This window comes from Aricia agestis, chromosome 15 (genome assembly GCF_905147365.1).
Source record: "Aricia agestis chromosome 15, ilAriAges1.1, whole genome shotgun sequence".
NCBI classification, from domain to species: Eukaryota; Metazoa; Arthropoda; class Insecta; order Lepidoptera; family Lycaenidae; genus Aricia; species Aricia agestis.
In genome coordinates this window covers 15,069,392-15,087,329 of record NC_056420.1, presented here as the reverse complement: position 1 = coordinate 15,087,329, position 17,938 = coordinate 15,069,392, and the positions used below count along the sequence as shown (strand labels likewise).

Genomic DNA, 17,938 nt, shown 5'->3' with positions numbered 1-17,938 from the left:
TTTTGATAAGTATTGTGAAGCATGTTTTTTCTCGGAGTTACTTTTCCTTAGTTTTTATTATTCGTAGTTGTTACTTGTTTCCACTTTCCCCGCCATAATATTATACTGGCCATGGTTATAGCCGAAGTGCCATATAAGAAAAAAAAAGTTTGTATGTCAGTTGTCACAGTTGTGTGAAATGTTTTGTTCTTTTTGTTTTTCATTGCTTTTTCCAAAGAGGCTTTTTCAATACAAATAAACTTTGTGTATCAGAATAAGAAACGAAAACGTCTTTAGAACAATCAAATAACTGTATTTGCTAACTGCAGTACCAAGTAATCCAATCATAATGGCTGGAACTAGCCACCCACAGCATTACAAACATTCAATTCCAATGGACATATTAGACGATTTGTGCAGGTAGGTAAAAATCACTGAGGTAGTAAGTACTACGTACTAGAGCAGCTATTGCGAACAAAAAACATGTCGCACTTGAGGCATGAGCGGGGAGGGAGGCGGGGCGGTGATTGCTATAGATCAGTACCGCAGAAGTGACACAGTTTAGTGCCTACACTCGATTGAATGCAGAATCCATTTCAGTAAGTGGATAAAATAAAAATAAAAATTCACTTTTTTATAAAATTTATAATTTATATGTATCCATAGTCCACTATAGCTAATTACCTTATTTAAATTACTTATATATTTTCAAATATGTACCATAATAAAATTATTATAATGTACGCATGTATAATGTACGTAATATTTTAAATACATATTACCAAAATACAAACTCGTCTACGTAAGTACTTCATTCATCATCGTCTTATCATAGATCTGTATTCTGTCTACATTACACTCTGAATCTACACTCTATGACAATGCAAAATGGCGCGCGTCTTCGCCTAGTAATTGAATGTTCGTATTTTAATTGAAAATAATTAAATAAGAATGCTAATACCGATGAAATGTTATTCCGTTGCATTTGGAAGTGTTACTGGAATCATTTTTGCAGTATCTTAACCCACAACTACGCATTTTTGCGACTTTTTTTGGTTTCTTTTTTGATTGTGGTATGTCTGGCGCGCAGAAGAGCTCGCGGGCGACTAAGTGCACTGCTGCTATATAGATTACGTCGAATGTGACCAAGCATTGCATTGCGTTGTCGAGTCTAGTACGTAGTACATACTATGTCAGTGGTAAAAATAAATACTTGTGAATGGTGTTCACTTAAAAGTTAAAGTTTACTCTTGGATATGTCGCAGGCAGATTGTCTAATCCACCATTTTACATTACAGCTAGCTGTTTTAAAAAACAGGGCCGTTTTGTAATGCGGTGGTTTAACGATTGGCTGGATTGTTATTGTGATACGTTCTTCAATAAGGCGGCCCACGTTTAGCCGCATCATACTTTCCACGTACCAGTACTTTCTTTACTGTTTTACATCAAGAATAATAGAAAATCTTTAATTGCACCTGAAAATAGTTCTGAAATTAACTGTTTTCTTTGTTTAACTCAACATTTTGCAATTTAGCAACACACTTTCAATGTCCAGCAACATTATTGTTGTTACGTCACAGGACTCACAGGTAGTGCCAATAGAGTATTAAGAATCGGAACTAAAAGCATCAAAGAGGCGACTTATCTTTCGCTTTATTAAATTATAGCTAGCCGTTTTGAATAATGTATGGCGCCGAATACATTCCGGCGATTTTTCATTCAGCCGCATTCAATCCGGCTAATCGATAAATCACCGCATTACAAAGCAGCACTGTTTTTTTAAAACAGCTAGCTGTAATGTAAAACGGCGGATTATACAATCCACCTGCGAAAGATATACTGCACTTTTTTGTTTATTCAATATTTCTTCTATGTTGTAGCTACTGAGAATTAGAAAGTTCTATGTATAATAATTATTGAACAAAGTAAATTGTTTCTTAACATATATACATATAACCTTATAATTTCAGTCGCTTTATCATCAATTTGCCACAAGAAGATCGAAGCAATTTGGTTCGAATCTGTTTTCAAATTGAGTTAGCACATTGGTTCTATTTAGACTACTACTGCACAGATGAATCAAATAAATTAAACCCATGTGGAATAAGAGAGTTCGCAGCGCACATCTTTCAGGTTAGTTATTATTAGATTTTTTGCATCCTTCATATTTGAGTTTGAGAAAGTCAAAACATACAGAATTCATTTTATGTATTGTCATGGCGAAAATATGTATTGTGATATTTTGCAGCATGTTCCAACTCTCCGTGAGCATGTAAAAAGTCTAGACTCAGTGCTGGACAACTGGAGAGAGTACAAACAGTCGGTGCCCACATATGGGGCGATTATCCTGGACACAGATCTGACTCATGTGCTGCTGGTACAGTCCTACTGGACCAAGGCTTCCTGGGGCTTTCCTAAAGGGAAGGTCAATGAAAATGAGGAACCATGGAAGTGTGCTATTAGAGAGGTAAACTGAACATTCTTACATTTTAAAATATCTGATAAAGCTAACTACACCCTCGCTAACATCGCTATGTTTGTATATTTCAGGTCCTCGAGGAGACCGGTTTCGACATTAGCAATTATATCAACAAACAGGATTACATCGATGCCACAATTCACGAGCAACATGTTCGATTGTATATAATTGCAAACATTCCGAGGGATACAAAGTTCCAGCCTCGAACTAGAAATGAAATAAAAGCCTGTGAGTGGTTTTCTATAGCCGATCTGCCAGCAAACAGAAAAGATATGACTCCTAAGCTGAAAATGGGGGTCAGTCCGAATGCATTTTTTATGGTACTACCGTTCGTGAAGAGGCTGCGGCGCTGGGTGGCCGAGCACAACCCCAAAGTGTTCAGACGCACCAGACACAAATCAATGGGCGACCTGGAGTCGTGTCGCAGTAAGAACAAACCTATCTCGCAGGGGTTGCAAAACGAAATACATGAGTATCAGCAGTCTTCCGCACACAAATACAAGTCTCACACAAACTACCAACCTCAAAGCGGTTCAAAAACAAGCAGTAATATGAACGCAAGCAACAAGAAAGGGAAGATGGCGAAGCGGCAGCTATTCACGCCGCAGAACACTCACACCAACAACTTCTCTCCAGTACAGAAACTGAAAACTCCCGTCAAGGAGGTAGATGAGAATGTCACTGTCAATTTTGTAGCACCATCTTGGGCTAATTTCAAATTCGACAGGCGAGCCATTTTGGACTGTTTGACTTGAAATACTTATCTATTTAGATATATAGATCTCTAGCAGGAGCATCACATTCTCTGATTTATTATGTCACTTGTGAGAGTTCATCTCACCATTGTTTTCTATGGCGTATATTAAACGCGACAGAGGTTATGAAGGTGTTTAATTTGTTTAACAAAATTTAACAAACACATTTTTATATGAAATATTTATTTAGTTTACAATAACTTTTATCCTTATCTATTTTGAATACCAAATTAAAATAGGTATATCACAATAAGGGCCTGTTTCACCACTTTCTGATAAAGTGCCTAATAGGCTATTCACAACTTTTTTGACAGATTCTCCATACTTGATCTGTCAAGTTAATTGGTGGATAGCCTTATCAGGAAGTGGTGAAACAGGCCCTAAGAATCATATTTTGCATCATAGTCGTAAATCATAATAATTAAAGGTATTTTTCTAATATTCATAATGTCTAAACTACTATACTATGCAAATGAATAGTAATAAAATATGTTAATTATTATTAATAATTTCACACACAAGGATTCAATCATGCAGATATCAAAAACTTCTTGAAACAATGCAACAGTTACATGTGAACTTTGTATTGGTCTGCTATGTAACATTTTATAATGCAAGTTTATATTATGTTTATATAAGTTTACTTTGTTTACTAGCAGAGCAGAAAATATTAGTTATTAATTATTATAATACAAATATATTCTATTTCATGAATTAGCATAATAATATTATGTCAATAGTCTTCTTGTGAAAATGTATGTTTTAGTGCCCCCATTGTTGCAATTTAAAATGCATCCAGATGAAATAAATCACCCCCCCAAGTCTCTACACAACGCCCCTATTTTTTTCTGGGTCCCACACAGCCCCCCTTTAGACCTCCAGCTCTCACAAGGGGGCGTTATCGCCCACTTTGGGAAAGACTGCTCTATATTATATATGAACTTGACACGTTACCGCGTTTCTAGACTAATAGTTCGTCGTAAAACGAATTCAGTTGCAATATTTTAATTGGAGGACGTGCTTAAGAGTTTAATCTTGGGCTACTCATTCAAAACATTTACCATAATCAAATAGAATGCATTGAGCGGTGTTTGTTGCGTATGAGGTTCGGCGCTAGTGCAGGCGCGTGTGCGTGCGGCGTCGCAGCAGCAGCGCCGCGCCGCCGCCGACTGCGAGCAGCGCCGCGCCGCCCGCGCCCGCCGCCAGCACCACCACCGCCGCCAGCGACAGCGACTCCGCCGGCACCGCGCCGCAGCCCAGCGACCACGACCAGTCCGTGTAGTTGGACTTGGCGTAGAAGCCGTCGCCGCTGTCGCCGAACGTCACGAGCGCCGTCTGCGCCAGCACCGCGTCGAACGCCGCGCCGTAGAACAGCCGCAGCGTGCTGTGCCGCGGGATACTTATCCTGCCCGAAACACCGTACTAATCTAGACAGCGTCGCATTAAAGTTCTAGCACGGTTGCGCTGTGCATTATCTTTGTTATTTTTGTCGATTGATTTTGTGAGTTTGACGAAACAAAATGTAACGCTTTTCGGTAACAAAAAGGCTATATTATATTCAATTTGATAAAAGCCAGTCAGGAGTTTACGCGCTAACAATGGAACATACATACAACTGTATGTATGTTCCATTGTATATGACGTGTTCAATACACAACACCTGTAGTCTGTATCTGTTCATACACATTACACACACCGACTCTATCTGCAGCCGCGGCTGGGTAAACAGTACAGGGAGAGTGTATTTACCTGTCGAAGTCTGCGACGTGTACGAGGGTGGAGGAGGCGACGGTGCGGCGCGGCTGCGTGTAGCCGACCGGCCGGAACTGCACGTAGCCGCCCGCGCCGCGACCGTGCAGCGCCGGCGACAATATCTCGTCGATCTGCAACGGGACAGGAAGTGTAGTAGTCGAGGGGCAGTCGAGAGAAGCGCGAATAGAAAAAAAACTTCGTTTTGATAAGATCATCCTGAGGTCCTCGAACCTGCTCGGGTCCGTGCAGATAAACCTATTCGATGATCTTGATACCTACAACCTTGCAAGAGGTTAAATACATACAACTCATTTTTAAATATAAACAGCAGAATTCTCGATCTCATCTTTTCAAATAATCCTATCGAGGTGAACCTCTGTACGGACCCGATAGTGCCGGAGGATCCCCACCATAAAGCACTATCCGTTGTTGCTAACTTTAACGAGTCGGACGACCTTCCCCACCGCCCGCTACCCGTATACCTATACCGACAGGCCGATTTCGTATCCATTAATCGCCATCTTTGTGAAATCGACTGGCAAAACGAGCTGGGTACTAGATCGTTCGATAACGCCGTTATATACTTTTACGACACGCTCGACATGTTAATAAGCACTTATGTACCGACGAAATTGGCTAAGCCGTGCGGCAGTTATCCTCCCTGGTACAAGCGGCCACTAATTAAAATTCTAAAGGAAAAAAATAAATTTCATTCCAAATATAAGAGGTACGGCAACCGCTCCGATTACGAGTCCTTTGTTTTACTCCGACGGCGTGCCAAGGAGATTGAGTGCGACATGTACCTTGACTATATGTCTAAAATCGAAAACGATATATTAAAGTCACCCAAAGCGTTCTGGTCGTACGTTAAACTTAAAAAAACAAAACAACTCGTATCCGTCGACGTTTAAATTCCAAAATACAAAGGCGACTGATGGGGAGGAGATCTGCAACATGTTCAGCGATTACTTCCAGTCGAACTTCCTCTCTGCCAGCACCTCGAACGTGGACTCGGTTTCAGTTTCGTCGTCTATCGGATCACGCTCGGACATCGGAAATACGGGAGCGAGAAGTCAACCAACTCCTCAAGTCGGTTGACTTAAACATAACCGCAGGCCCCGAAAAATACCGCCCCTCCTAGTATGCCAATGCGCCGACGGCCTGACGCTGCCGCTTACGATATTGTTCAGGCGCTCGCTCAAAGATGGCATCGTCCCTCCAGTGTGGAAGGCGGCATTCATTACCCCGGTCCACAAAAAAGGTCCCAAAGACGTGATCGAGAACTATAGGCCCATCTCGAAGCTATGTATATTTAGTAAAATACTTGAAAAAAATATTTATAGACAAGTGTATAGCGCATTAAAACACAGTTTCGGTGAACAACAACACGGCTTTCTGTCTGGTCGGTCGACTACAACAAATCTGACGATCTGCGCGGACTACCTGTCGAGCTGTATGTCGCAGCCTGCACAGGTAGACGTCATATACACCGATTACAGCAAGTGTTTCGACCGCCTCGATCACACTGTCCTACTCCACAAGTTGTCAGCTATCGGCATAAGGGGGGATCTGTACAGATGGTTCACCTCCTACGTACACAACAGATGCCAGACGGTAGTACTTAATGGTTACTCATCCAGATGCTCTTATATTCCTTCGGGAATACCTCAAGGATCTCTCTTGGGACCCTTATTGTTTAATATTTTTATAAACGATGTGTCTTCTGCCTTCTCTTTCTGCACAGTGCTTCTATTCGCCGACGATATGAAGATACTATGTCTAGTGAGAAATATAGATGATGCCGAAAAAATTCAAAAAGATCTTGATAATTTTTACCGCTATTGTGTCATCAACAAATTAGATTTGAATGTGTCGAAATGTTACGTATGTTCCTTCACCCGTAAATCTAATATTATAGAATATCCCTACAAACTACGCGATACTACCATAGCGAGAGTAAACACTGTCAGGGACCTAGGTGTCATCTTTGATTCCATTCATCTTCTATTCGACTCGCACATCGACCACATAATTAAAAAAGCTCGCAAAGCCTTAGGATTCATATTTAGACTCTCCTCTGATTTTACGCGCATTAAAACAATTAAAATACTTTATTGTGCATTCGTTCGTAGTCATTTGGAATACTGCTCGCCCGTATGGAACCCCAACTACGCTACCTACATTGATAGAATTGAGAATATTCAAAAAGTTTTTAAAATTCATACAGTTTAAGTCAAATACCCACCTACCTAACTATATCGAAAGATGCAAAAAATTTCACATCTTGCCTCTCGCCGAACGAAGAATCATTGCCGACTTGTCGTTGCTCTTCAAAATATTCAGTGGTTCAATTGATTGCCCGGAACTAGTCAGTAAATTTGAGCTCAAAATACCCTCCGGCTCTCTCAGAAGACGTCAACTCCTACACGTTCCATATGCCCCTACCACCTACCGGCAAAATGCGTACATCGTGCGAGCTAGGCGCTAGCAAAGCGTACAATACAGCGTCTCAAAGTACCGACGTAGATCTATTTAATACTAATATTAGAAGTCACAGAAAAGTGTTAACAGACCATTTCTTTAATACTACTGACAAAAGCAAATTTAGTTTATGATAATAATTTGCACATTACTGATACATGATGATCCAAGTATAGCTATTATTTTTATTGTTGTCTTTCTTTTTTATTCTTTTATATATATGATATTAGATATATTCACCACAGTGCGTCAATTTGACGTCAACCAAATGTATGTACAATCTAAACAAATACCTAGTCGCGAAAACTTTTAATTGGCATTTGTATTGTTACATTTGAATTCTACCTTTGTACTAGCTGTAAGTTTTCCTTTAAAATAAAATAAAATAAATAAAATAAAATCCACGGAATGACCAAGCCAGTTAACCTGTCAGTTTGACAGCGAATAGACGTGTTTTGTAGTGCTCCGTAGGTACTTAAAATTATTTTATCGCTGAATAAACTAACGTTTCACAAAAACTCCTTTCACAAATCCAAGACAAGTCTTAGTGCAGTGCAAAGTGTATAACAAACTATCAGAACTATTCTTAAAAAAGTGATAATTAACGACTAAAGTGCAAATAACGTCGGTAGTGTCCAAATTAATATTTGGAAAAAAATATCATACCACCGACAAAACGAATACAGGACAGAACCACGTACGCTCTATATCACTTATTAGAGCAACACGTCACACAGTCACCAGCTCAACGCTAAGCGACCCGGGCTCTAACGCAAGATCCTGAGTTCGATTCCAACTATACCACTGAGAACTTTTTGTGTTAAATTTGTAATCAAATATTATAATACTGCTCTTCATCTAATTAGTATGCCCCTAAAACGAACGCCTCCAACTAAAAACTCGACTACAGCTGATAATATCGAAAATCCAAGTATGGCATCGACGTTTCACACACCTATAACAGTCCAATACGACTCGGAACCAGATCTTACTGAGCGAGATATATCGGCTGAATCCGACTTTATTAACAAGACCAGAAGAACCGGCAAGCGACGCGCTATTGGAAGTCCGCAGACAGTTGATTCCTCTCCGCGCACCTCAGCCAACACTGAAAATATGACAAGTTTTATGGCGGAGATGCGCATGTTATTCAAAATGCAAACAGAGCGTCAAGAAAAACAATTTAAGGAGATGAAAGATACTTTGGAAAAACAAAATTTAGAGGTGAAAGAAAGCATACAATTTTTATCAAATAAATACGACCAAATTATAGGCGACATAGATAGTATAAAAAAGAACCAGAAAGAGCAAGAGAAACGGCTCTGCGAATTATCTGAGAGTAGCCATTCTTCAAAAGTGACGGAGCTTGAAGCAAAAATTGATTCTCTAGAACAACAAGCTCGACAATGTAATATTGAAATATGCAATTTACCCGAGAAAAGGAACGAAAACCTAATAACCTTAGTGGAATCAATTGCGAAGGTCCTGAATTTTCAGTTACTTCAACATGATATTCTTGCAGTACATAGAGTACCCCATGCTACGCAGCTTGTTAATAAGCCTAAAAATGTAATTGTTAAACTGAAATCAAAGATAATACGGGACAACTTTCTTAGCGCATTTAGAACTAATAAGAACAATATCCAATCAGATCAACTCGGAATCCCGGGGATTCCGAGTTGATCTGATTGGTTGGAGTTGGAGTTGAGCTGCAGTCAAAGTCTACCTCAATGAGCACCTCACTCTTAAAAACAAAATTTTATTTCGCAAAACCAGAGAAGCCGCTAACAAAAGTGGATACAAGTACGTATGGATCAAAAATGCGACCATACTGGCTCGTGAACGAGATGGCTCAACGGCATTTGCTATTCGATCCGAAGAGGACCTTAAAAAGTTTGCACAAAACAAAAAACTCCATCCGTAAAACATCTGGAACCTGTAAAACTATTTTATATTTTGTAATCATCTTTTTAGTATATAATTTTTTCAATAAGCTTAAAATAATTCTCTACATAGTTAATAAGTTGCTAAGATATGGTATGGATGTATATAAAAAGCATCATATTATCATGGTTAAAATGTTTCTGTGTCGCTTCTATCTTCACAGGTACACGTTTAAATTGATGTTTTTATATTTTACGATTAGTGTATTAATTTTTGATCTTAATATTTCAAAATATTGTATTTACTTTTGCTACCAAGAAGTGCATAAATCTCATATCATAATATCTTATAATATTTTATGTCCTTTCATATATTTTGTATTCACTCAGGTCTCATCACGTAATAGGCTTAATATTTCATTTTTCTATTTTATTAAATTATTATCAGTAATATTTATTTATAGCTATCAGAGTTCAAATGACTTCTAATGGTATCGTTGTTTACTATCAAAACTGTGGAGGTATTCGCACGAAGTTACATACTCTATACATGAACATCATGGCTAACTCATACGACGTAGTGGTCCTAATCGAAACCTGGCTAGCGCCCGACATTAATGATAATAATTTTATTGATGATCGCTACGTCGTTTTCAGGTGTGATCGCGACAGATTTCTAACTTCAAAAGCTGATGGCGGTGGTGTCTTAATTGCCGTTCGTCGTGAACTTAGACCTACAAAATTAATTACACTGTTTGATAACTCTGCGATCGAGCAGATTGTAGTAGAGATTCCCGCTGAAAAAGATGGGTCACGTCACATCATCAGTGCTGTGTACATACCGCCCCGCTCAAGTTATTCAGTCTACTCAAATTATTTAGACCTGTTACAAAACATTATTAATAACTCCCATGTTGAATCTTTCTTCGTCACTGGAGATTTTAATTGCCCAGACGTTGACTGGATAGAACAAAATAATTATGTTATCCCTAAATTAGTCTCGTTGGCTGTTAGGTCACCCAGTCAATTAGTATTGAATTTTCTGTCGATGGTGAATGGTATGCAGTACAACGCCTTTAGAAATAACCTAGACAGAATACTGGACATGTTTATTTCTAATGTAGACTGTGAAGCAGTTTTTTGTAACGCCTTGTCGAATTCTGTTCCACATCACCCTCCATTTTCCATTATAACTAGTATAAACACTAATTTAGTGCCTATGCAACGTCAGAGATTACTTACCTATAAATATTACAGAGCCAATTATGATACTATTAATAATGCACTAGAAAGCATAGACTGGAGATCATCATTAACTCACCTAACTTTTGAAGAGGCCGTATCGGAATTTTACGAGATTTTATATGGCGTAATTAAGATACATATTCCCCAGTCTTTGTCTAAGAGCTCAGATTTCCCTGTTTGGTTTACATCTAACCTAATTAGAATCTTCAAAAACAAAGAGCGCGCCTGGGTCAAGTGGAAAATATATAGAAATCGCATGGACTACGAACACTTCTCAAGCTATCGTAAATTGTTTCAGACTGAAATGGCCAAGTGTTTCCGTAATTACATAAAATCAATTGAAGACAGTATACCTAAAAATATTAAATACTTTTGGTCTTATATTTCAAATAAGAAAAAATCGGTTAATTTTCCCAATAAAATGCACTATAACAATGTCTCAGCGAACACTCCCTCTGAAGTTTGCAATTTATTCTCCTGTTTCTTCAGTTCAGTCTATGAACAATCCACTCTTGATCCACTTCGTTGGCAAGCCTCTGATGATATTTCAGAGTACGCAGAGTGTATTTCTGATATTGAATTTTCTGAAGATTCAATCAAAAATCCCCTTAAATCATTAGATTCTTCGAAAGGCGCTGGCCCTGACGGAATTCCACCATTCTTTTTCATAAAAACTGCTGTTTCTTTATCTGGCGCCTTACATATACTGTATAATAAATGCCTTAAAGAATCTGTGTTTCCGTCGGTATGGAAACAGGCACATATAACTCCGATTTATAAGAATGGTGACCGGAGCAACGTGGAAAATTATCGTCCTATCTCAATATTATCCACACTGTCTAAAGTTTTTGAGAGGCTTGTTCATGACGCAGTGTATCCTCATATCCATCGACTGATTTTACCTGAACAGCACGGTTTTGTCAAGCAGCGCTCTACATGCACAAACCTCATGTGTTTTGTCGAGTACCTATTCTCTAATATGGATAAACAAGGGCAAGTTGATGCGGTTTATACAGATTTCCAAAAAGCGTTTGACAAGGTTGATCATTCTCTGTTGTTAGATAAAATAGCCTTCAACGGGATACGAGGAAATTTGCTTCGCTGGTTTATGTCCTACATTTTTAATAGATCGCAAAGGGTAGTGATAAACGGCCATCGTTCTGAGTCCATATTTGCTAGTTCAGGTGTTCCCCAGGGATCTATACTCGGTCCACTTCTTTTTGTCATTTTCATAAACGACATACAACAATGTTTCAAAAATTCGCAATTTCTAATGTATGCTGACGATATTAAAATATTCAAATCGGTAAGAAATATTGCAGACTGTTTACTTTTACAGCAAGATTTGTGTAGATTACATAACTATTGTATTCGTAATAAGTTATTCCTAAGTCTTCCTAAGTGTCACACTATTTCATTCACAAAAAAAATAAATAAACTAAATTTCACGTACACTATTAACAACACACCTTTAAATAAGGTCAGTTTAGTTCGTGATCTGGGGGTCCTATTGGATACATCTCTACATCTCAATCAGCATATTGATAACATTATTAATAAAGTTTATCGCATGTATGGGTTTGTAATTAGGTCTACCAGAGATTTTGTTCGACCCTCCACACTTTTGTTACTTAACAAAACGCTAATAAGGTCCCAGTTAGAATATGCCATACCTGTATGGAACCCTCTCTATAACAAATATTCAAATAGTTTGGAACTGGTACAGAAAAAATTCTTACGCACTACTTATTTTAAATATAAGCGATCTACTCTACCATACACTGATTTGCTTAATCACTTTAAACTATTGAGCTTGGAATCCCGACGTCGGCTCCTGGATGCCATGATGCTGCACGGTCTGTGCAATCATAAATTTGACTGCTCATCCCTAACTAATAAAATATGCTACACCGTTCCTAGAACAATCAATCGACGTAGAGTTCGCCAATATAATTTATTTCACACTACATCCTGCAAGACTAACGCTGGTCTTCGCATTCCCCTTCGTCGCCTAGTGGATACATACAACAATTACTTTATTGATATTGATATTTTTGCACTATCCTATAATCAATTCAAAAAACATGTCCATGACTATTTAAAAAATTGTAATAATTAGAAAATCGTCCGTAGCTGTTATATTGTTTTTCTTCTTTTGTATTTTAATTATTTGCATATTTAAGGATAATATTAGAAAATATAAATGTTTTTCATCTGTTACAAACCACTTAACGCTATGCACTAATGCATTTAAAATTCTTTCTCTTTGTTAGGAATATTTTGTATTTTTTTTTGTTATGCCGCGAACAATGGTGTGGGTTATGTGTTTATCACTTTTATTTATGTAATTGTACTTACTTTAAGATTATAGCATGTAACTGTTTTTTGTTCCAATAAAGAAAATAAATAAAAATAAGCCGGGGGTCGCAGACTCGAATCCCGGGAAGATAACAAAAGCTTTTCAATATTCTCGGTACTCAGCACGGGGTCAGACTGACGTTGTTCGAGGCGTGGTTATTATTATCTAGTGTCCGACCGACGCTTCGGCTTCGGCTTCGGCCAAAAATACCACCTTCGGCGAACCTTTTTCCGAACTCTCATCCGTTTTCGAACTACACGCTCAGAAAAAGTAAAAATAATTAATTCACAAATAAAAAAAACCCGACTGCAAAAAAATGTAAACTAAAAAGAACGAAACAAGACCTAATTCTGCCGGCGCGGAGGCATTGAATTCACTTTTTAATTGATAGGACTCTTGCTTGTACGAGTTTCATGCCAGGATGAATAGAAGGCTACATAGAAACATACACGAAAACCGGCGTGAAACAGCGCTTGCGCTGTGTTTCGCCGAGTGAGTGAGTTTAGCGGAGGCCCAATTCCCTTTCCTATCCTCCCCTATTCCCTTCACTTCCCATCCCTACCCTCCCCTATTACCCTATTCCCTCTTAAAAGGCCGGCAACGCACCTGAAGCTCTTCTGATGCTGCGAGTGTCCATGGGCGACGGAAGTTGCTTTCCATCAGGTGACCCGTTTGCTCGTTTTATTTCATTAAAAAAAATGTAGAAGAAGAAAGTGGACTACAAAATGCAGTCGGAACTCGGAGGCATATTTTATGATTTGTGAATTAATGTTAAACTTGGTGCGACATGCTTGCCATTCATTATTGAAGTTTTGAAATAATTTTAATATTAATTATAGCTTGTAGACAATATTGAACATAATTACTAAGAGTCGGGTTAAGATTATAAACCTTCGGCCTCGACTTCGGCCGAAGGTTGTGGCGATTGACGATTAATCGGCTTCGGCTTCGGCTAAAAATAGACCTTCGGTCGGACACTATTATTATCCAATACCTCAAAGACGCCGGGGGTGTGCTCGTCATCCAAGCTCTTGCGGCGCTCGAGGCGCATGGTGTCGGCGACGTCGTCGGTGCTGACCAGCGCCAGACGGAGCGCGTAGCGGGCGGCGGGGTAGGAGGTAGGCAGCCGCGCCAGGCGGATGTCGACCAGTGACGAGTTGGCCGTGTGCACCAGACGAGGCAGCTCCTCAGCAGCATCCGTCCACGGCAGGTATTGAGTCTGGAGATACGTTCATACACATTTTTTTAGCAGTAGTAGCAAACGAAAGGGTGCAATTTCGTGAATGAATGAATAAATTTGCAGCGATTGTTTATTACAAATAAAATAAACTTATTATAAGGTAGGATACAAAACTTGAGTAAGGAAACATTAGGCTAAACTTACACGGGGGCAGAGTTGAAGCGTGGCTACGTGTCATTTTTTCGACTACAGCTTAATCACCTCTATTGTTTTATTATTTTAGTACAAATTTCTGCTATGAAAATACGCGAGCGCACTAGCGCGACTATTAATTTACTTTTCAGCAATTTGTACGCAATAATAGAACAATAAAAAAATAGTAAATAGTAGAATACTTCTTCTACTCTGCCCCAGTGTGAGTTGAGCCTTAATTGTGCATGATGTTTACCTGCTTGTTATAAAATCAGATGTTCCCTACAAAAGTGTTAGGGGCGTCTACCAGTCTTTTTGTAGCAAACACTTGATTTATCCAATAACCAATTTGAATTTTATGAAAGTACTTATTTTAATTAAGTTAGCATAGCTGTAGATCACATCCCAAGTATTATTTATTGCACAAAAATATTCAATGTACAGAATTGACTTTCCTACGATTTTATTATATATAGATGTTCAGCGTGGCTTTGCTTGCGTAATTTAGGACTTTCACGCAACCGTACATTTTTCCGCAAAAAATAGCCTTTGTTCCTTCACGTGGTCTATTCTTTATGTTTGCCAAATAACATAAAAACTGCTCCAGTAGTTCCTAAGATAATAAGCCATTTTCTAATAATTTTTCTCCGTTTTTTCACATTTTCCTCTATTTCTTGGCTCCTATTAGTCTTAGCGTGATAAAATATAGCCTAGAGCCTTTCTCTATAAATGGGCTATCTAACACTGAAAGAATTTTTCAAATCGGACCAGTAGTTCCTGAGATTAGCGCGTTCAAATAAGCTCTTTCATACAATTTCCCCCGTTTTTTTCACATTTTCATCTATTTCTTCGCTCCTATTAGTCTTAGCGTGATAAAATGTAGCCTATAGCCTTCCTTAATCAATGGGCAATCCAACAGTAAAAGAATTTTTCAAATCGGACCAGTAGTTCCTGAAATTAGCGCGTTCAAACAAACAAACAAACAAACTCTGCAGAATTATAATATTAGTATAGATATGTAAAAAGCGTCTTTCCCTTAGGTGCAATGTAGGGTCGCCGAGCGCCGCTCGCACTCGGCGCGCGCCCGCGCTGGCCGGCCGCCACGGCCCACGCTTAATTGACCAACGTAAAAAGAACTCCAGTTTGCAAACATTTTTGTGTAATATCCGAAGCTCTTCTTATATTTGTAGAAATACAGCAAAGCAGGGCGCGCCAGGAGCGGCTCGGCTTTTGCAATATACTTAAATATTATAATCTTTATTTTTCAACGTGAAATGAACCTTAAAACACATAAATGAAGATTATATTATTTGGTGTAATAGTGAGTGTCCTATCGCTCGTTTTTTCAAAATAGGTAGTGGGAAATCGAATTAATACCGATGTTGTGATAATGACATTATATACATATACTGATGACATATTATACTTATTAAACATCACATTGCACAGTGTACGAAGGAGAGGAAAAATCGGAAATTTTCTATTTTCTTCAACTTTGATTAGGCATTAGTATAATGAATGCGAGAGTAGAACACCCGCGTGTCAATTCGAAATACTTTTACTTTGTACCCATTTCATTTTGACCGCGCGCGCGCTTGTTAGGGGGCGCTAGGGTAATGTTTGCACACGGGCGCCACATGGGCTAGAGACGGCCCTGGTTCATTAGTTTCAGTTTATTTCATAATTTAGGAATAAATAAAAGTTTGGTGATTGTAAACAAGCAATTTTCGTAATACAGAAAAGTAGTCACCTTGAGGTGTATTGTGGCATTGCGGAAACGTCTATCATGTATCTTGCCACTAACAACAATCATTGCCTCCTTTGAGTCAAATTTGCTGTCATTCAGAGTCCACGAGACCATGTCAAAACTGTACTCCTTCCAAGGATAGCTCGTGTTGACCTTGCAATTGCTGTCTGTGTCATTATATTCAATGAACTGTAAAAAAATACTTTTTATACTAAGTAAATTTGTTTCGATAACAAAATGAAGAAATGGTAGAGCTGTAACTTGTAAGTCGGTGCCACTGTCAATGTGGGGCAAACTTTCACTTGCATTCAATATGCATATTGAATTACATTCAATATAAAACATAATATTTTTATAGATTCCTTAAATTATTATATCCAAGATTCATAGTAGCAAAATTAATATCTTTGATTTATCATTGTTCAATCAAAATGAAGCTGTATACAATGAAAGTAGGATAGTATTGTTATAAATAACATTCACATTTGTTGACTTGAGCACCACATATGGGTGGATTATGACTCATACAGTTAACACTGACTAAACAACAAAGCTCTCGTTTCTAACTAGCATATGTTACAATAATCATGGTATCAAATTCAATGTGATTAATATATTGTCGCTAAGCAAAATTACAATAAAATCTTATACATATTTTGCTTACTATGCAATAATTATAGTACACAAATAAAATACTATTAACCTCTACATCAAATAGGACATCTTACTATTATTAATATATTAATAATTTTATAATATTAAGCAACATAATTACATTATCAGCCCCAGGTTTACCTTATCCATGGAAGCTGCAAAACTGTATTTGGGGTTTTCTGTAAAGTTGAAGCTCCTGATACTACTTCCATCCCAGGTTATATTCAGTGTGGAGTTTACAGAGGTGAGGGCCAGGATGAATGTGGGCGCGTGGTTGCTGAAGTCCCAGATCTGGTGGATGGTGTCAGCGGGACCCTCGCACCTCACATATGCCACGATAGTGTCCGCGTTGCATGCCGCACAGCCAGGGTTCAATCCTGATGTTACCTACATACAAACAGTCGACTAAAATATATAGCACCTTAGATATTATAATTAATAAAGTGGGTAGAAAGTAGAAAGCGGAACAATACAAAAGTCGGTAGTATAAAATATAACAAAATTTGTTACGGTACCTTTCGATCCTGACCATATGCGAGGCATATTAGCATAAACACTATTCCGAATATCTTGCACATTATTTAAATCGTAATTGACGTTTTTATTTTATTATTCCTTTGTTTATTGTTTAATTAATTTGGGGTCAGAAGTCAAGCATGATAAGGGTGTTTGTAATCAGCACAGTAGCACGCGCGGCCTCGGGAAGTGTTAAGGACGAAGGTAGATATGGACTAGCATATCGAGCTGAGAGATTTAATCGTTACATAAATGTGTATGTGTACCACAGTCAACAGAGGGAACAGGCTTTTGTATTTTGCAAATTCACTTGCACAGATTACTAGTATATATTTGTAGATTCACTTGCTTTTGTTGATGAATTGATGATTGGTTTGACACGCAGATTACTAGTTTCAGGTTTGACAAATTCTTCTTCTTCTTCTTTTAAAAATGGCCGCCTCGGTGAGTTGCCAATGTCAGAGTGGCTTAAAGGACTTTGCTCTATGTAGCGAAGGTCTGGTGAAGTAACAAGACGTGTACGGTTACAAAACAAAATTACATATTTACAGGAGTGATTTAAATTTTGATAAAAGAACAAAAACAATGGCCAATTAAAATTTAAATGTCAGTGTCAAATCAATGTCAAATTTTATCTGATCATAGACTAAGGCATCTGACAGTATATTTTTCAAAATACGTGATAGCCAAAAGTTTGCCAGTGTATAATTAATTTT

The 17,938-nt window shown here is 38.3% G+C and overlaps 2 protein-coding genes across 4 annotated transcripts in view; one reads left to right on the top strand and one right to left on the bottom strand.

The window, feature by feature from the left end:
• The first annotated feature begins 169 nt into the window (after nt 1-169).
• On the top strand, nt 170-3,339 carry LOC121734251 (m7GpppN-mRNA hydrolase). Of its 2 annotated transcripts, none has more exons than XM_042124730.1 (4): nt 170-399; nt 1,950-2,112; nt 2,228-2,446; nt 2,530-3,339. In XM_042124730.1, the coding sequence occupies exons 1-4, from the start codon at nt 329-331 to the stop codon at nt 3,211-3,213; spliced, it is 1,137 nt and encodes a 378-aa protein (XP_041980664.1). In that variant the 5' UTR covers nt 170-328; the 3' UTR covers nt 3,214-3,339. The 2 variants fall into 2 exon arrangements, with proteins under 2 accessions (XP_041980664.1, XP_041980665.1); XM_042124731.1 differs by lacking the exon at nt 170-399 and adding an exon at nt 408-578.
• Nucleotides 3,340-3,818: 479 nt separating this feature from the next.
• LOC121734393 (glycosylated lysosomal membrane protein-like) overlaps nt 3,819-17,938 on the bottom strand; it is a 38,121-nt gene continuing 24,001 nt past the window's right edge. Inside the window, exons 2-7 of one of the 2 annotated variants that reach the window (XM_042124991.1) lie at nt 17,222-17,314; nt 16,848-17,093; nt 16,056-16,241; nt 13,928-14,152; nt 4,963-5,096; nt 3,819-4,618 (exon numbers count right to left, since the gene is read on the bottom strand). In XM_042124991.1, the coding sequence (XP_041980925.1) occupies nt 4,327-4,618; nt 4,963-5,096; nt 13,928-14,152; nt 16,056-16,241; nt 16,848-17,093; nt 17,222-17,284 (1,146 nt within the window). In that variant the 5' untranslated portion in view covers nt 17,285-17,314 and the 3' untranslated portion in view covers nt 3,819-4,326. Of the gene's footprint in view, nt 4,619-4,962; nt 5,097-13,927; nt 14,153-16,055; nt 16,242-16,847; nt 17,094-17,221; nt 17,531-17,938 lie in introns of those variants that run through there. The other variant, XM_042124990.1, reaches the window with a different exon arrangement.

Bases quoted from the DNA above. Each gene is read 5' to 3' on its own strand.
- LOC121734251 (XM_042124730.1), top strand. From the start codon at position 329: ATGGCTGGAACTAGCCACCCACAGCATTACAAACATTCAATTCCAATG. The intron at 2,113-2,227 runs GTTAGTTATTAT...GATATTTTGCAG, and splicing joins TCGCAGCGCACATCTTTCAG to CATGTTCCAACTCTCCGTGA. The intron at 2,447-2,529 runs GTAAACTGAACA...TGTATATTTCAG, and splicing joins GGAAGTGTGCTATTAGAGAG to GTCCTCGAGGAGACCGGTTT.